Source organism: Phodopus roborovskii, unplaced genomic scaffold, assembly GCF_943737965.1.
Source record: "Phodopus roborovskii unplaced genomic scaffold, PHOROB, whole genome shotgun sequence".
Taxonomy (NCBI): domain Eukaryota; kingdom Metazoa; phylum Chordata; class Mammalia; order Rodentia; family Cricetidae; genus Phodopus; species Phodopus roborovskii.
The window spans coordinates 5,072,029-5,090,000 of record NW_026126689.1 but is presented as its reverse complement, the minus strand read 5'-3'; the positions used below and the strand labels follow the sequence as shown (position 1 = coordinate 5,090,000).

At 49.6% G+C, this 17,972-nt stretch overlaps 1 protein-coding gene across 1 annotated transcript in view; it reads right to left on the bottom strand.

Annotated features, from left to right (window-relative positions):
- Dennd11 (DENN domain containing 11) overlaps window positions 1-12,339 on the bottom strand; it is a 23,778-nt gene extending 11,439 nt beyond the window's left edge. The window contains exons 1-2 of the mRNA XM_051174687.1: window positions 12,053-12,339; window positions 500-599 (exon numbers count right to left, since the gene is read on the bottom strand). Coding sequence (XP_051030644.1) covers window positions 500-599; window positions 12,053-12,320 — 368 coding nt within the window. The 5' untranslated portion in view covers window positions 12,321-12,339. The remainder of the gene's footprint in view (window positions 1-499; window positions 600-12,052) is intronic.
- Between the last annotated feature and the right edge of the window lie 5,633 nt (window positions 12,340-17,972).

The window sequence follows — 17,972 nt, the reverse complement described above, 5'->3', positions numbered from 1 at the left end:
GCATAGACCCCATTCTCTGAGTTCCTTGGCCTCTAACAGCCCCAACGAGGCTGACACTTTACTTCCTTCCTCTTTACACACTTCATCAGCCACAGTTTTAGCCCATTTCGGAGGTTAGTGCTACAAATTATCCTCAAAGCACATTCACTGGTTTCTCGGGAAATTCGCAACGCACCCTTTACCACAGCTCTGAAAGCTGGCCTGCTTAAAGCTAGCATTCCAAGTTTGTCTTAGGTTAGCCCACACTGAACTGAAACTCCTCTCTTGCACTAAAATGAAACCTGATGAGGGCCACACAAACGCTCAGTAGTAGCAGAACCTCTTCTGTAGGAGCTGTTAGCTTGGCAGGGGCAGGACCCGTCGCAAGCTTGAGAGCTGGAACCCTTCTTGCTGGGAAATTGGACAGACACCCCCTGAGACGCCTCTCGATGAGATTGCTGCTCTGGAGAACAAGGGAGAGGAGGGACCAGGTGGAACATCACAGGTTCAGAGTACTCACATGAAATCAGACTGGACCTTATGGGACCCACTGGCCATAGACTTGAACTCGACCCCTTCAAGGTCGACATCTTGTGGCAAGCACCATTCCACCATGTTTCCTGTAGGAACAGGGGCGGGATCGGGTTAAAACAAACGAAAATCACTCCGAGAGAAGGGCATAGCACAGCACACACACTGCTTTTCAGAAACGTGATGCTTGATCAGACTGACCCAGAATGCCTTGTGTCCAGCGAGGAAAGATGCTCGTGGGCTCATCCCACCCATCTCCTGATGAACTACACCGGAGGACCAGGAGGGGGCACTGGAGAGATCCCATCCCCTGCTTCAAATTCTGTGCCCCCTGAGCGACTCAGGTCACTCCCAAATTTTCCTCTCATGGCTTCACTTCAAGTACAGGGAGGTTTGTTTGTTTGTTTAACTTTATGTTCCCATGTCTTCATCCCCTTGAGATCCTGTTTTTAATCTTACACTCTATAGCCACTAATACCAGAAATCCTTATTCTCGCCTGTGACATTTACAAATTCCTCCAAACTCCTCTTTCTCCGGCTTTCCCTGACAGGATCAATCCGGGATCTTTTCCTGCTTCTCGAGCAGTGTGGTAGACCACCCCTCTCGTCTCTCCCCAGATGTGGCCAGATGTGGTCTTCTTCAAGGACCAACTCTCATCTCTTCAGGAATTTTGGGACTCAATCACTCATAACTAACTTCTGGGTTTCTACTAAGCTAGGTGTTGGAGACAGAGAGTAACACATAATCCTTCCACAAAGAGACGAGAGACTGGCGGTTAACAAGGTGGCCCAGCTCAGCTGGGTGACTGCTGTGACAGAAGGCAGGGAAGGCGTTAGAACCCAGCAACAAGCCCCCCAGACAGAGGAAATGCGAGCTCTGCAGTTAGCCGTGTAGGCTACAGGCAGCGAGAACCGCCTAGAACAATCTGTTCCAAAGTCAAAGAAGTGAGTAACTTGTAAGATTCCATTTTTGAGCAAACTGATTAGTACTCCATGTCCCGGTTTTCTAGGCTTTAAACACACCACCAACTATGTTAGCCACCACCACTTCCAGACAGTCGTTAGGGTCATCAGAGAGCGCGTACGTAGTCTAGTCACAGGCCACCGCGGACAGCACAGAGGATCGCCCGGTCCCACGCTCAATAGCCCAAGCCACGTTCAAGTAATCCATTTTGGAGAAAAGAATCCTACCCAACTAATGAATTCACTGAAAAAAATAAATAAATGAAATGAAAAGGGAGTTACAATTCCACAAAACAGGAAAGGCTAAAATGCCGTTCTGTGAACTGGTTAGATAAGAAAACGTGTTCGTGAGAAGTACTGAAAGTAAGTTTCCTAAGCAGCAAGTCTCCCCACGTCCCTGCATTCTCTCCTTCATGACGCATGAACACCCACTTAAAATCCCAGGGATCTAACCTAGGATTTTCAGCATATCACACACAGTTGAGCTACAGCCCTGGGCTTCTACCCCACTCTTCATGGGGTTTGCCTAACTCTTTCCTTTCCCTCAACCCATAACTACCTATACCTCGAGGAAACTTAACTTACCTAAACCTTGTACTGAAGCCTAGCATTACGTACAAATTTTACAACACATGAAGTTTTCCCCGAAGCAGCATTCCTGCATAGAACGCAAAGGGAAGGTCAAGGGGCATTAAGAACATTACGTTCACGTCAGAGTACCTCTTGGGAGCCCTCCGAGTCCACCCTATGTGTACCCACGGCCCTGAACCGGCTTGGCCTCTCTCAAATTTTATTAAAGCAACCACTGTTATGTCTTTGCTCGTGGTGTGTTCACCGATGGCGGTAAGAATGATCACTTCTATCATCTGGGTGCAGCACTTTCTTCACTTAAAACTACTGACACCCATTCAGATTAGTGCTCATTAAGCTACAACAATGAAGGCTGCTGTAAACAATTCCCTATTTGCCATCTGGTAAGCGCCGGGCCTGCCTTTTGAAGGCACCTACCCGAGTATGCTGAAATACGGGATTCCACCATGCATGGTTCCAGTGGAAAGCTGAAGGCGGTGTTGGAAGGTTGGTGTTGGGCATCCAGCAGCTTAGCTTACCTGCAGTGTTGTTTACCCTTACCTCCTGAGGTGGGGACGGCAGGATGCTACAGATCCTTCCTGCCTGAACTGAGCTTCCTAAGCAGGTGTTTTCTCTTCCACAAAGGACCCCCCTTTCCAGATCCCACTATAGATGGCTGAGCCACCATGCGGTTGCTGGGAACTGACCTCTGGAAGAGCAACCAGTGCTCTTAACTGCTGAGCCATCTCTCCAGCCTGGACATCAACTTCTCTTATGGGCCACCCACATCACCAACACTAGGGACAACTGGCCGAGCATGTTAGCACTTGGGAGGCAGAGGCAGAGGCAGGCAGATCTCTGAGTGTAAGGTTAAGTGCCAGGTCAGCCAGGGCTGTCTCAAAACAAAACTGGGAGCAGCGACAGCCTTTCCTAGGTCCCCACGCACTTCCACGAGTCCCGTCTGCCGCCCCTTCCCAAGATCACTGTCCTTCACACCCATGGTTCACAGCAGACTCTAAGCCCCATGCAAACAGCAGCCTTACACAGACTGGCCAACTGGTCCCCACATCACATAAGACCTAGTCCCTGCGGCAATCCTTTTATACATACGTGGTGCAGATGCCGCTTCTCCGTCTGAATCTTGGCTGACACGATCCCCATATGTTTCACTAAGGAACCTTCAAGAATCCCAAGGCTAACGTGAACAGGGCTTCTCAAAGAAAAGCACGGTGTCAACAAAGACCACTGTGAATATATGCATGTATATGTATATACATATTACATATATATTTTTTAATTGTAGACCTTCACTGAGCCTTTAGTACGCCACTTTGCAATGTGAGTCCCCAAAAGATCAATAGTGTTTAATATTCTCCCAAACCATCCGGGTTTTGTTGTTGTCCGTTCGTGGGGGATTTTGATACAGGTTCTCACACTCCAGCCTAAACTGACCTGGGACTTGACAGGCTGCTTTAACAGGTTACCACAAGCTGCCCCTCGATCTGCATTCTTAACGCCTGCTATTTTTAGCTTGGCACACGGACTACTCCCAGTGAAGACTGTCTCTTGGCCCTTCCCGCACGTAGGTGCGGGACACAGACGGAAGTGAGACACACAGCTTCCGAAACGTGCCCGAGAGGGAAGGAACATGCTGCCCTTTTCCCCATCATGCTGCCTGGCATGGGATGTGGGTGATGTCATGATCTGAGAGACTACAAAGCTATAAACCAGCCCGAGCCCGGGCCCCTGGGTGGCCCCGTAGATCTGAGGCGACATTTTAATCTTTGGCAAGCTATGACACATGTGAAAAATGAATGGATCCTATCTTGGTTAAACCATAGCTATTGGATGCCTGGTATTCATGAACAAATCCATGTTTCCACTTAATACAGCAGACCCAGAGGACAATGTCCCCACTCCTCAGCCTGGCTCTCAAGGCTCTCTTCAGTGTAGCTCTATCCCTGGCCAAACGTCACCGCTCAGACACCGAGAGACTCCAAAGCAGGGAAGACAGCCTGTCTGCTGTGCCTTTTACTTTCAGAGATAAGCCCTCCTGGGTTAGGAGCAAGGTACATCAGAAGCAGGCGGTGGATCACGGACAGGGCAGAACATTTCTGCTGACACACTCCTGAAGAACAGGAAAACAGACCCAGCTTATTGCACCTTAGATGCCCGTCTCTATGGTAATCTCTAAGACTCTGAAAGGCTGGAGAAAGGGACTTTGGCTTCCCCCCCCCCCACATCCCAACACAGCTCAGTGCCTAGGACAAGAAGGGCAATAAAACTAAAAAAGACAGAACAATACAGCATTATTAGGAACAAGAGTGTCTTTTAAACAGCTAATTGATGAATCATTGATAAGTATCCTACGAGTGGTAATGACATTGTGGTTATACAGGAAAACTGCCTTACTCTGAGGAAGCGCGTTCTTAATTATTTAGGAGTGAGTTTTTAAGCATCGCTGCAACTCATTTTTAAACAGTTCTGGGAGGGGGGCATATTTAAATCTGTATGAAATCAATGTCATTTACAATGCCTGCTAAATTGGGCCAGTGCTCCTCACTGGGGAGCAGCCTGAACACAAAGGGCTCCTTATTTTCTACTGCCAAGGCAGTGCAATCCCAATTAAAAAAAAAAAAAAAACAAAAAAAGTCCAGCTAGGCATTTAATAAATAATGACATGCTCATTCTAAAGTCGGGCAGGTGAGATGGACCAATGGGAAAAGGAGGCTGACCAGAAGAACCTCCGAAATCCAATCTCACTTAAGCTGTTTGTGTCGGATATTTTAGAACACTGACGAAATGCAACTTGGGGACTCAACGGCAGAGATCTTCAAGTAATTTTTCAGACGATGTCAACCATGAGAAACACCAGAGAACGCAGAAGACGCGCGAGCCATGAAGGAAGGACAATGCTCTTCCTTCTCAGCCCTCCCTCTGGTGTGTGCTGGGAGCCAGCACTACCCCACCCCACCAGGATTAGAACTTTCCACCTGAGCGCAGGCAGCACTGCAGGCTCTTCCTCCTCCCTCCCCTCTGTCTCCATGTCTCTGAGGTTTCTGAGGTTGTGCCCACCACTCAATTTTCTCATGAAGTTGATTTGCACTACATGATATTTCCTAGCAGAAGTTTCTGGAACACACTGTTTCTTGCTACAGTGGAATCGACCGTATATAAGGATGGGGCCAATATGACAAGAAATGTCAACAGATGGGTGGGCGACTCGACTGAAGGATGAACGAGTTGCTTCATTTCCCCCCCCCCCCCGGGTTTGACCGATCTGACCACAAATTGGGGTAGTCAAATGATTTGTGCAAATGAAATGGTGGAAATTTACAAATACATGTCCGTCTGTCTATACACACATGCATAAAGACTTTGCAAAGCCACAATTAAGAGAAGGGACCATATGTAACACGGAACAAGGAACTATTACAATTTGAGATCACCTTTCTATAAAAGTTCCCTGAATTGGAGACCAACTTCTCTCTGGAGTTTGTAGAGGTATAAAGAAAAGTGATTTTTGCGAAAATGAAAATTCTTGAGGGAAAATATTTAATGCCAGAAAAACCTGACATGGAGTGCTCCCTACCCGTTCCAGGCTCAGAATTCACACTGCGCTCTCAATTTCACCAAACATCCTCACTCTAAGCACCACAAACGTATTCTGGAAGCTTGGAGACTTCAACAAGGAAGTCATTGCCGACCCAGGCCCTACCTATCCCTCCTAACTGTTTCCTTCCAGCTCTGTACCCTCCCAGCTTCTGAGCCACGCTGTGGGTCACCACAAGCACCTACGGGTCCTGCCTAGCCTTTCCTACAGAGACAGACAACTTAGTGGGATGATTTCACTCGGCCACCAGAGGAACAAATGTGGTGATCTGAATCGTGTACATTCGGCTGGTCTGGTCTTTCAGAAAATATTGGTGGGGCCTAACTTGGCAGCAAGCACAGTGCCCGTGCTGAGCTCACACTAAGGCAAACATGCTCCTATTCAAGGGAACCAGGACGAACAAACAACTGGGCCAGCAGCTTGTGAGCCTAGCGGAAGCTAATAGGTCTGTGGATGTACACACTGGTCTGAACTCTGCCGGACCACTGCTGGTCAGCGCAGCTCAGCTTAGCCCAGGGGCTCTGCGTGAGGCCTCCCAAGTTGGTGTTTGAGAAACTCTCGAGGCACACAACACACAAGCTGTCCTAGGTTACGGATGTTGTGATGGTGGAGCACTTCCTTCGCCCGTTAGCCTGTGGGATGTTGTGATGGTGGAGCACTTCCTTCGCCCGTTAGCCTGTGGGATGTTGTGATGGTGGAGCACTTCCTTCGCCCGTTAGCCTGTGGGATGTTGTGATGGTGGAGCACTTCCTTCGCCCGTTAGCCTGTGGGATGTTGTGATGGTGGAGCACTTCCTTCGCCCGTTAGCCTGTGGGATGTTGTGATGGTGGAGCACTTCCTTCGCCCGTTAGCCTGTGGGATGTTGTGATGGTGGAGCACTTCCTTAGCCTGTGTGATGTTGTGATGGTGGAGCACTTCCTTCGCCCGTTAGCCTGTGGGATGTTGTGATGGTGGAGCACTTCCTTCGCCTGTGTGCAACTCCAGGTACCACGGTTGTCCCATCTATATGGGGCTGCCTCTATTCTGCTCAAATGTGAAATAACCTTACCCACGGCGTGCTGGGTGGCAGAGTCCACATGGCAAAACCTACATCTTCCTAAAACCAGCTTGCAAGCTGAAAAAACTCACTTCAGGACAGTCAAAAGAGAGAAGATAGCACTCTTGAACCCAGTCTCTCATAGGTTAGGAACCAGGCTCTCCCCTCTCTTGGCTGGCTCCAGTCAAGCACGTCCCCTTGAGGCCTTCTGTACTGGACAGTGCACAGCACCCTCTTAAACTCCTTTAGGCCTAAGGGTGCTGGAGATACGTAACATCCCCAGAGACTTGAACATTGGTTCTGATCTCTTCCCTCAGCTACTTCCCGTCAGTGCCTTCCTTCTGTGCTCTAGCTTCGGCCAGGAGGTAAAGGGGAATTCTGTCTCAGAGGCTCAGGAAGGCAGTAGCTCACATCTGTAATTCCAGCATTCAGGGGGCCCAGGCGGGAGGAGTCTGAGGCCAGCCTGGGCTATACAGTGAGTTCTAGATCCTCCTGGGTTAGAGTGAGAGGTCCTGCCTCAAAATAACAAAAGGGAAAGATAAAATACAACAAGGACATGGCAAAGAGCATTGTTAGTCCCAGAAACACTGTCCTTGTATAGAAGCACTTTTTAAGAAGCCACTAAATCCTACAGACAGAAGGGACCGCAAAGACTATTTGGCCCAGTACCCATCCAGCCCGTATCAATTGCCTTTGGGTCTTAAGTATTTTGATGTAATCTTACATTGACCTAGATGAGGACACCACCCAAATGAGAGGCAGAGACAGAATGGAGAGTTCTGAATCAGGAGACGTTAATCCTGGCAATTCCCAGGCAGCCATAGCCATATGTCAGCCTATGGCTGAATTCCAATGCACTAACTTTACACAGGGGAAAAGAAAAACAAACAAAAAACAAACAAACAAAACAAACAAACAAACAAGCCCTTCTCTCCACAGCCCACTCACACTGGCTCTGGTGCACTCCACAGCTCTGGGTGTCCATTTTCCTCTCGTGTAGACTGTTGGGGAGGGTCTCTTTGAACCCACAGTACAGAAGGAACACGGTTAGGCACCGTGGCCACCACCCTTACTTTTTCCTCTCTGTGGATTTTCAAGAGAAGAAACTGAGATCACAACAGATGGCCACACTTTCAGCCTGAAAACCACAAGGCAGGTGAGTCACCAACAGCTCAGGAAAGTCTGCCAGTGTGGCATTAATCAATAACCACAACTGTATTCCAATCGGCCAGTGACAGGTGATGGAAAACTGAGGAAGGGCAGGGGCAGAGTTAACCCTCCTCGACGCCTCTCCCGCTGCCCACCGGAATTCCCTTTCCCACCCTGTGGGTGAGCCATTCTTGGGACTACTGCCCATTTTCAGGGTTTGCTTTCCACTGGCAAGCCCCTCCCATTTCTGCAAGGAGTCAGGTGAGCTAGGCAGCCAGTGCTCCACGTTACAACTTCCTCGGGCAACAGACCTAGCTTTAATTTCACTGTCCCTTTCCACCTGCTCTGGACAGAGAATCCACAGAGCTTAAAATGAGAACTGGTGTGTGTGTGTGGAGGTTGTTAAGTAGCCCAGAGTAGCCTTGAACTCTGAACTTTGGTCATACACCAGCATACATGGCTGTATGTGTGACTGGTCGAAAATATTCCCATTTGATGGACGCACAGCATGCATTCAGATATGGGAAGAGGTGTGTTGCCTACTGTGGGCACTGAGTGGCGGTTAAGAAAGAACAGGTGACTCATTTGTAATCAGGAAGGAGGAACACCTTGAAAAGCTCGCCAGGTGACTCCCTGCACACACGGGCCTGGAGATGTCCCCGAGTAACAGCAGTGGGAAGTGAGTCTCATAAAGAAATGGTCTACAGGAGGCAGATTCACAGGACAGCAACCAGGAGCGGAGAGGTTAAAACTTCATCAACCTCTGTGACTCTGCAGAGTAGCAGTTCCTGTGACCAGCAGGGGACATCCCTTACCTGTTTCCTTAACCACGCAGAAAAAAAAAAAAAAAAAAAAAAAAAAAGGAAACTTTACTAGAAACCCAAATAACAAAGTTTAAATCAGGCCCGAAACCACAGAATTGAACACAACAACCAAAAAAGCAATATTCTGGCAGTCAACCTCTCCTAGCCAGCTTGCCAAGTTATCGTCTGGGCCTGGTTTCAATAGCAGCTTTGTAGCCCAGATGGCCAGTACCACCACCCCACAGCTAGTTCCGCTCCAGATGAAGACTGTGTATACATGCGCATGCCTTACCTTGAACCCCAAGCCCTTGCTTTGTGTCATTTGTGGGGCGAACAATCCTAAGTTTCAAGCAACGAGTTTCAAAGAAATAAGCGCATCTCTATTTCCCCCTGATTTTTTGACAGATGCCCAGAGAAGCTTCCCAAAGCTCCTGCGGACCAATCACGCTCTCCCATGCATTCATCACAGGGTCTACTATCCCCGTCCTAATGCAAGCACTTACATCCCTCGTGTGTCTGCCTTCCGTGATGGTTAGTCCCAACTGTCAACACACCACTAGCTTCCCATTCGCCTTAGAGACACAGCGGCTGCAGAGAGCTGACTGAGGAGGGTGGTCCCACTCTGGGTGTGCCCAGCCGGAGTCCTGCGCTCAGTGACATGGGGGAGAGTAGCAAGCTGGGTGCCAGCGCTCATCTTTCTCGGCTCCTGTTCATGAGACAGCGCCCACCAACTCACACCCCATCAACACATCCTTCCTACCACAGTGGATTGGACCTCCTCAAGCCACAAGCCATAGAAACTACAAAAGTAACAATTTTCTTTCTTACATCCACTGGCAGACAAATGGATTCTCTCCCCCCACTGCCTCTCTGCACACGCCACCCGCGTGCGTGCGCGTGTGTGTGCGCGCGTGTGTGTGTGAGATACCCTTACACACTGACATACGACAAAAGCAAGCTGTGTGCGGTGAGGAGATACTTGAATGCCCACTGCCTGGGCAGTGGCTGGGGTAGATTAGCTCCTAAAAATGAAAATTTAGGACAGAGGCAGGAAAAGACACGGGAGTGATAAATCTACAGGTCAGAGTGGCACAATGCCCTCGGCAGACGAACTCAGTGGGCATGCCCTGATTCGGGTGGATGCAGCACAAGGACGCTCTAGACTGCTTCTGGTGCCGCGGGCTGAGGAACTTGCCTGTGTGGGACATATGGCAGATGGGGCTCCGGACTCCGGACAGCCCCTAGGCTGAAACCAAGACACGCAATTCCGGTCCTCTCTAAACCGTCCTTCCTCAACCACCATGCTCACGGCCGCCACAGTCTTTCCTTCCTCCTGGGGCTGAGGGTTGTGACCCAGGCCATCTCAGTCACTCCTCGCCACTTCTAAACACGCTATATAACTTTATTTTACACAAGCTCTCCCGGCTTGTTTCACAGGGTGAGGAGTCATTTACAGGGCTGGAACAGAGTGGAAAAAAGATGGATAGGAAACAGCTGCTTTCTCCCCCACAACTAAAATCACCTTATCAAGGCTCACCCAGGTGCACACATCCTCCTCTCCCCAGATCCCTAGGGAAGCAATGAGGTAATATGAGGAGCAAAGGTTCAGACGGTGGAAGGTGCTAGAAAGAGACAAGTCAGTCCTGGCCAGTTAATCCCAAAATATGTAACCATCCTCGGTGCCTTTATTCTTGAATAAGTATAAGAAAAATAGCAAATTATAAATCAAACAGGATTATAGTAAAATATCTGTACAAATGCCACAGTATTAGGAGCAGCTCTGTCTTTTTCATATTAACCTTAGTCTGAACCCCCCTCACACACATACACAGAGAGACAGACAGACAGAGATAGAGACAGAGAAAGACAGAAACACACACACAGAGAGAGAGAGAGAGAGAGAGAGAGGGAGAGAGAGAGAGCAGAAAAATCACGGTTGCCAGCTGTGAATGGAAACCCACGCAAGGTCTTTAGGGGCTTAATTACCAACTGATGAATACCAATAACTCAATGACAGTTAATGATCTATTTTTTTTCAGCTCTGCCTGTGATTATTGTGGGTTATTTTCCTCCTCCTTTCTCTAGACTACTTTATCATCAGACTACTACCATTATGCAGCCAGGAGCCATCAAGGACTCCTTCCCAGTTCTTATATTCCAAGTGGTCATCTTAAGCTCTCCTCTATTTACCTTTGCAGGAAGGGGTACGCCACAGGAAATAACAGTTAGCTAAAACATTTTGCTTAAAAAAAAAAAAAAAAAAAAAAAAAAAAAAGCTGGTATTTTTCAAGCCATGTATGTATGTATAGGAGTCCTAGTTATACGAGTCAAGCAGTATGTGTAATGAACATTAAGGGAAAAAGTACAGAGAGGGTCAATATTATTTCAGAACTCTGGCATTCTCTGGTTCGAACGTGATGGTTGTGAGGCTAAGTTTACTTCCATATGGCAGGTCAGAGTGTAAAAAAAAAAAAAAAAAAGTTTGAAAGTCAATAAGGCAACGAAGCAGACAGGATTCAGCAGAGGGGTTTGAGTTCTCCTTCCCAGGAGCCCCGCACGAGGAAAGGACCACCAATGCCTGTTGTGCTGGCTCGAACCCTTGGCCACAGTTGCGCCACTCTGCCTAGAAGCCACGAGCTTGCATCACACCAGCAACCCTCACACATAGTCCCAATCTTCCCACCGTGCACACCTTTGGAAGTAGGGGCTTCCAGAAAGAAGGAAGCACTTCCTTCGCACGCAAACGCCAACTCCTCACTCTTAACTACAGGGAGAGAGCAAGGAGGATGCACCCGGGCGTCCCTCTTCGGGGATGCGGATGCCCCGAGCCGAGCCCAGGGCCCTGGCGCCCACTTTCACCGGCCTCGGAGCCCCCCGCCTTGCAGCGCGCACACCCCCGCCCCGCAGCGGGTGTGACATTAGCAGACTGCCCGAGAAGGCTCCTCCAGCCCCAGCCCCGAATGCTCCCACGTTAATCCCTCAAAACGGAGCCTTCGGAGAAAGTGAACTTGGCGGCTGGGAAAGTTACCTCGCTGGCAGCAACCAGGAGCCGGGGCGGGCACGGAGGGAGCAGGGTCTTTCTGGACCCGCGTGGGAGGCGACGCGCGCGGGGGTGGCGGGGTGGGGGTGGGTCCCCTCCTCCTCGGCGCCTAAGAGAACCTTCCAGCGGCGCAGGGAGCAGAGAAAACAAAAGCCAGCGCGCCGGCGGCCACAAACCGACCAACCCTCCCGCACTGGAGCGGAGCAAGCGAGGCAGCCGCGGCGGGACGGGCAACGGGGCGGAACAAAGCCGCGGGGCGCGGGGCGCGGGGCGCGGGGCGCGGGCGGAGCGGCGCAGGTGTGTGGGGGCCAGTGCGCACGCCGCGGGGCCCTGCGCCGCCGCCGCACCCCTGGGCGCCTCTCACTCACCCGAGCGCGGATCGAAGGTGACCACGAACACAGCCACCACCTGGTCCTCCTCCACGTCGCCCAGCTCCAGACGCCCCGGCTGCAGCAGCACTTCGGGGGGTGCTGGCTCGCCGGGCTCCCGCCTTCGGGGCGCTTCCGCGGCCACTCGGCCGCCGCCGCCGCCGCCCCGGGCCCATCCTCCCGCCTGCAGCGCAGGGTCCTGCGGCACAGACACGGCGGGGCCCTCGGCCCAGCGCAGCAGCGGCGCCGCGTCTCCCTGCTCCACCATGGCGAGGCGAGGCGGAGCCCAGGCGCGAGGGGCGGGGCGGGGCGGGGCGGGCTGCGGGCACTCCCCTCCGGGCCTGCCCGCCGGGCTCGGCCACCCCTGCCCCTGCCCCTGCCCCTGCCCCTGCCCTGCCCCTGCCCCTGCCATCCGCCTAGCCCGGAAGCTCGGGGTCTGCGCCCCGGGGCCCGCTCTGGGTTCCAGATCTGCATCTCTGTGCGCGGGGTGCAGGGCGCACATCCCTGCCCTGCGTCGGTCCACCTGCGCGTGGGTCGAAGCGCCTTCCCATCTAGGATTCCACTGTGGGTTTTTATACGTCACTGTTATTTTTAAGGACCTGGGCACATACATATATTATATAATAACCCCGAGAGCTCGGCGAAAGCTGCCTCCTTGTCGGGAAGCGAAGCAGAGGCACAGCTGGCTTCCCAGGTGTTTCAAATCTACACATAAATCAGGTGGTGCGGTGATGCGGATTTATTTCCTTGCGTGTACGCAATTTGAAGATGTTAAGCTGGAGAGTTATGGGGGGGGGGGTTATTCTTCATTTAAAAGAGCAGGAAGAAGTCAGAGGAGTCGGGGAGGTCAGTCCCCAAGCCCGTGGCTTTGGAAAGTAAGAACTGGCTAGGAACTCCCTTTGTATATTTACAAATAAATATTTGAATGTCTCAACTGTTGGGCGTCGGGGGTTAATCTGGTGACTAGCTCAGAGGTATGCATAAGAAGCCATTAAAATCATAACGAAAAAAATAAGAAGGCAAGAGACAATTCTGTAGACACAAAACTCGCCCGGTGTTTGACCAGGCCCAGTTTCTGACAAGCACTGGGTGGCTCTGTGTCGCCTGTTACTCCAGGGGCCTCGTCAAGCTCATGCTCTCCCTGCCAGGGGTGCAAGAATAATAATGTGCCTTGACCCTGTCCTCAAGCGAATGTCAATGACTGCCCACAGCTGCTGCCAGTTTCAGATGCGTGGCTCTCAACTTAACAATAAAACATTTTACCAAAAAGAGGAGGGACTGCTGTCATCACCATTAGTTAGTTCAGTCTGACCCCATCCCCTAAATACATGTTAAGTGACTATCTCAATTAATGGAGTAATTACTGAAATGGGAGTGCCAGGGCCAGGGCACAATCTAATTTAATTCCAGGGCACCCCAGGCTGGGTTATTCACAAACCCCCAAGGCCAGACACCAAAGCCCAATGCTTGAGACGACAGCCAAAGCTTCTGAGGTTGAGACACTCAAGATTTTATTTTTAAATGTAAAATGGGGATTGGTAGGTAATCCTTAACCTTTCCAAAGTCACCGCTTTTGGGGAAAATGGATTTTTAACTTCTTACTTGAGAAAGATCCTTTCCTGGTCTTTCACGGCTCTGTATGTCCTCTCTGAGCACCCCTCATTCAATGTCCTAGGACTACATATATATATATATATATATATATATATATCGGGAAATGTATTCTCCACAGCAGCCAGCTCTCTGTACGTTCAGGAGAGCAAAGTTTCCAAACTGACAGCCTTGTTCTGTTTTCCTTCAGCTGGTACCGGTTCTGCACCCACGGAGCCCAGCGGTGTTTTCTCTCAGTGCTTTGCATAGTGTTGCTCAATGGAGATCTGTCAGTTCAAGAAGTGGAAGCAGAGACTTGACACTCCCAAGTCACGGGCCCTCTTCCCGGGCTCTGTCTCATACCTTGCAAGAGGTGTTAGTGATGGCGATAATGCTGTTTTAGCATTAATATGAGGATGAATAAAATGCCCTCTCAACACTGGCTTATCTCCCAGTGACCATCGAACAATTAAAAAGAAGCTTTTGGTGGGGGGGAGGCATCGCCGATTATAGCGGGACAACACTGATCACAAATAGGCAAGGCCAGCTCCTCCCATCCACCAACCTGCCCGAGACCTCCTCCATGTTGTAATTCACACTCCTCAGAGTAAGATTTCCACTGAGAAAGTAAGTAGTGCCCAGGTGACTTCCAGCACCCAGGGACCGGATGATGGCAGGACACTGTACAAATCTGTATCAAAAGCAGTAACATCATTGTACTTAAAAAGATACTATTACTGCTGGGCGTGGTAGGGCACACCTTTTACCCCAGCCCTCGGGAAGCAGAGGCAGGAGGATCTCTGTGAGTTCAAGGCCAGCCTGGTCTACAGAGTTACAGAGTGAGTTCCAGGACAGGCTCCAAAGCAATGCAGAGAAACCCTTTCTTGAAAAAAAAAAAAAAAAAAAAAAAAAAAAAAAAAAAAGCAAAACAACAACAAAACAAAATGTGTTCACCTAAAACACCATGTCTAAATTTTAAAATAAATCTTTTACTTTCTTAAGTACTAAATATGCCTACATTGCATAAAGTACAGAACATTTTAAACCCACAACTTCAGTATAGATGGCAATTGCAAAGACTTAAATTGCCGTGCCTCATCAATTTAGAATGTCATGAGGTAAGATACACGTTTAACCATGCTGTGGTGTCTGACGATCGTCGCCCAGGTCTGGCTGTCACAAAAGAGGTTTCTGGGTGCTTTGTCAGCCATGGGAAGGAACCACCAAGCTGAGGCTAAGCTGGGGGAAAGCCTTGCATGACGGTCCTTGGACAGTGCTGGTAGTAACTTCAAAGTGAAAGCTAGTGTAAGCACTGGTTCATAATCCATACCCTTGGGTGAGACTTTTCTTCCCTCCCCTTAGAGACGGGGCTGAAACAAGAAGTTTTCTTACCTGGCCCTCTTTGTAGGAGGCCGCTTTACTGTTTTATATGGCCAGACCAGCACGCAAGGGTAACGGCTTGTCTTAAGTAGATACCGGATGCTTCTTTCCGTGTTTGCTTGTTGACAGTATGTGTTACGTTTTGTTTTCTTCTTCCCTTTACATCACACTGCGAACATTTTGGTACCCTGTAAAGGAAAGCTACATGCATTATTTTGGTGGCTGGTGTAATGTGCAAGTTGGATAATTTATGTCGCCATCTGTCACTGTTGGGGAGTAAAGCTCTTCCCCTTTCTGTTGTGTCTAAAGTTCTGACCAAATTTCACACTTACCATAAAGCTCTGTAACCTTCAGCCCTGCATACATACTAGGAGGGGTGTGAGAAAGACATCTCTAGCCCATACCCCAGGAGGGGTATGTCTCTCTAGCCCATACCCCAGGAGGGGTATGTCTCTCTAGCCCATGCCCCAGGAGGGGTATGTCTCTCTAGCCCATACCCCAGGAGCGGAAGCAGCTGTCAGGCAATAATAAAACGTGGGTTAGGGTAGACCATCAGCCGCCCGGCTCCTGGTGTGCTAAGTGGCTGACTGGATCCAAGGGCACTCTCTTCTTTTACTGTCTTGATTGTTATATGTTTGTGTTTTGTGATTGAATCTAATTTTTTTCCCAAAATATATGCTGTAAATTTGTGTTTCCTCTTTACAACATGCCTGTCCATTTAATGACTTAATCTTACCCAGTTTTGTTATGACATAAGACTGAACATTTTCCCACTGAATAGCTATTTGTGTGTACTTACAGAGTTACTCCTATAATTCCCGTGAGTACAATGCTAAATTACTACATTTGCTGACTATGCATTTCTAACCATTGTCTGTTTTTTACATTCCAACCACACTCATGGGAGACCCTGGAAGGTCTCGGTGTAGGAATGTCATGCTTCTATTTACTCTTTAGTGTAGGTGATCAAGGCAAATTCACTGGCTCCCTGTGATGAGCCTGAAGTCTTCAGGGATGAGACATGGGGTTCAGGCAGCAGGAGGGGATAGCCATGGGATTTCAGAGGAAGTGGGTAGTTCTCACACAGTTCTTTACTGAGATGTGGGAACAAAGCAGAAGGAGGCTTGGGACATATGAAGGGGAGTCTATTCAACAGGCAGAGCAAGCTGTGATAAGGTCAACAAAACTATGGTTCAAGTAAGAGGACTGTGATGTAGTTCTCAGTCCCGAGACTAGTTGGCAGTAGCTAGCATCACCAGTAATGTCATGCTATGGAATGAGTGTAGAGCCATGTTAGAGGTCTGAGCCCACCAAACTCCATATTTAGAGGCCAGAACTGGAGAGAGGAGTCACTCCCACACTTTATGGAGCAGACTTTAAGATACCTGCGTAATTATTTATTTGGTTAAAGGTAGCTTAATATTATTCCAAATATTTTAATAATTAGATACTCGTAGTAAAAGATTAATCCAGCCTGGGAGACAGCTTAGACAGTGGAGTGCTTTGCTTTCCAAGCTTGAGGATCTGCGTTTGATTCCTAGAATGCACACTAAAAACCCAGGGGTGGTGGCATTGGACAGGCAGAGAGAGACAAGTGTGTTTGCTCCCCACCCCAGGCCAATGAAAGACCCTGTCTAAAACAAACAGTAATAAATGACACCGTTGTCCTCTGTCATCTACAGGCACCCCCTACACACACACACACACACACACACACACACACACACACACACACACGCACGCACGCACGCACACGAGGAAATCGATCACACAAGAGATGCAATGAGCAGCAATTGGCAGCTGCTCCCTTCCCACTCTCCACTGGACAGTCTCTGAGTTTTCAGGGTTCCTGGCAGCTAACCCTATGGAGAGGTGTCGATTCTGTTTATGCTTTCTAACCCAGGTGTGGTGGTGCATGCCTACAACCTCAGCACTCAGGAGGCTCAGTAAGTAGCTCAAGGCCAGCCTCAGCTACCTAGAGGATGAGGCCCCGGCTGGCTGGTCTATATGAGAAAATTTCTTGAAAAGAAAAACAAAACCAGGGGCTGGAGAGATGGCTCAGAGGTTAAGAGCACTGGCTGCTCTCCCAGAGGTCCTGAGTTCCATTTCCCAGCACCGGCACCATGGCTCACAACCATCTACAATGAGATCTGGCGCCCTCTTCTGGCCGCCTGGGATACATGCAGGAAGAACACTGTACACATAATAATCTTCAATAAATAAATAAACAAGCAAAACGAAAGCAATCCAAACCAAAGTCGGGGTGGGGGTTGGGGTTACAAAAATAAAACCTAGGCGTAGTGACTTTGCAACAGCAGCAGGCTCAGAAGCACAAAGAAGTGGCCTTGAGTATTTGATCAAGACGTGTACAGCCTGTCCTTGGACCATGAATGTGGTGTAAGTCAAACAACCACTTCCACACTTACTGACTTCCTCCCAGTAAGAGCGTCTACCAGAACGCCTGTGTATTGGTGTGTACGGGCATATTTCCTCAAATCCATCCAAAAACAACTGCCTGGAGAAAAAGTGGCAAGGTTATGTGATGTGAAGAAGGGGTAACTGACCGATAAGGAGGCCGTGGGAGAAGGATCTTACCCCCGACTCACTGGCTTGTAACTAGGCCCTACTGAAGGGCTCAGAATTTCCTGTCCATGGTAAATTCTTTGCTAGTAACCGGTGGCTTCCTTTCCCTTGGATGGCTTTTTATTGCCACGTATGGGAGGCTGAGCCTCTGACAAAGGTGGATATTTCAATGTTAATACCTGGAACAGTGTGTGTGGGTGGGAGGGGTGGGGGAAGACCCCCCCCAATCATTAGTGGGCTGGCCACCTGCCAAGGCTGGGGCTCATGAGGAAGCCTCCAGCTGAGGATGCTTTCCGTAAGTTCTTGTTAGGGGTGGGGAGGGGAACCAGTTGTGCAGGACCAGCGGAGAGAGAAAATGGAAGAGAAA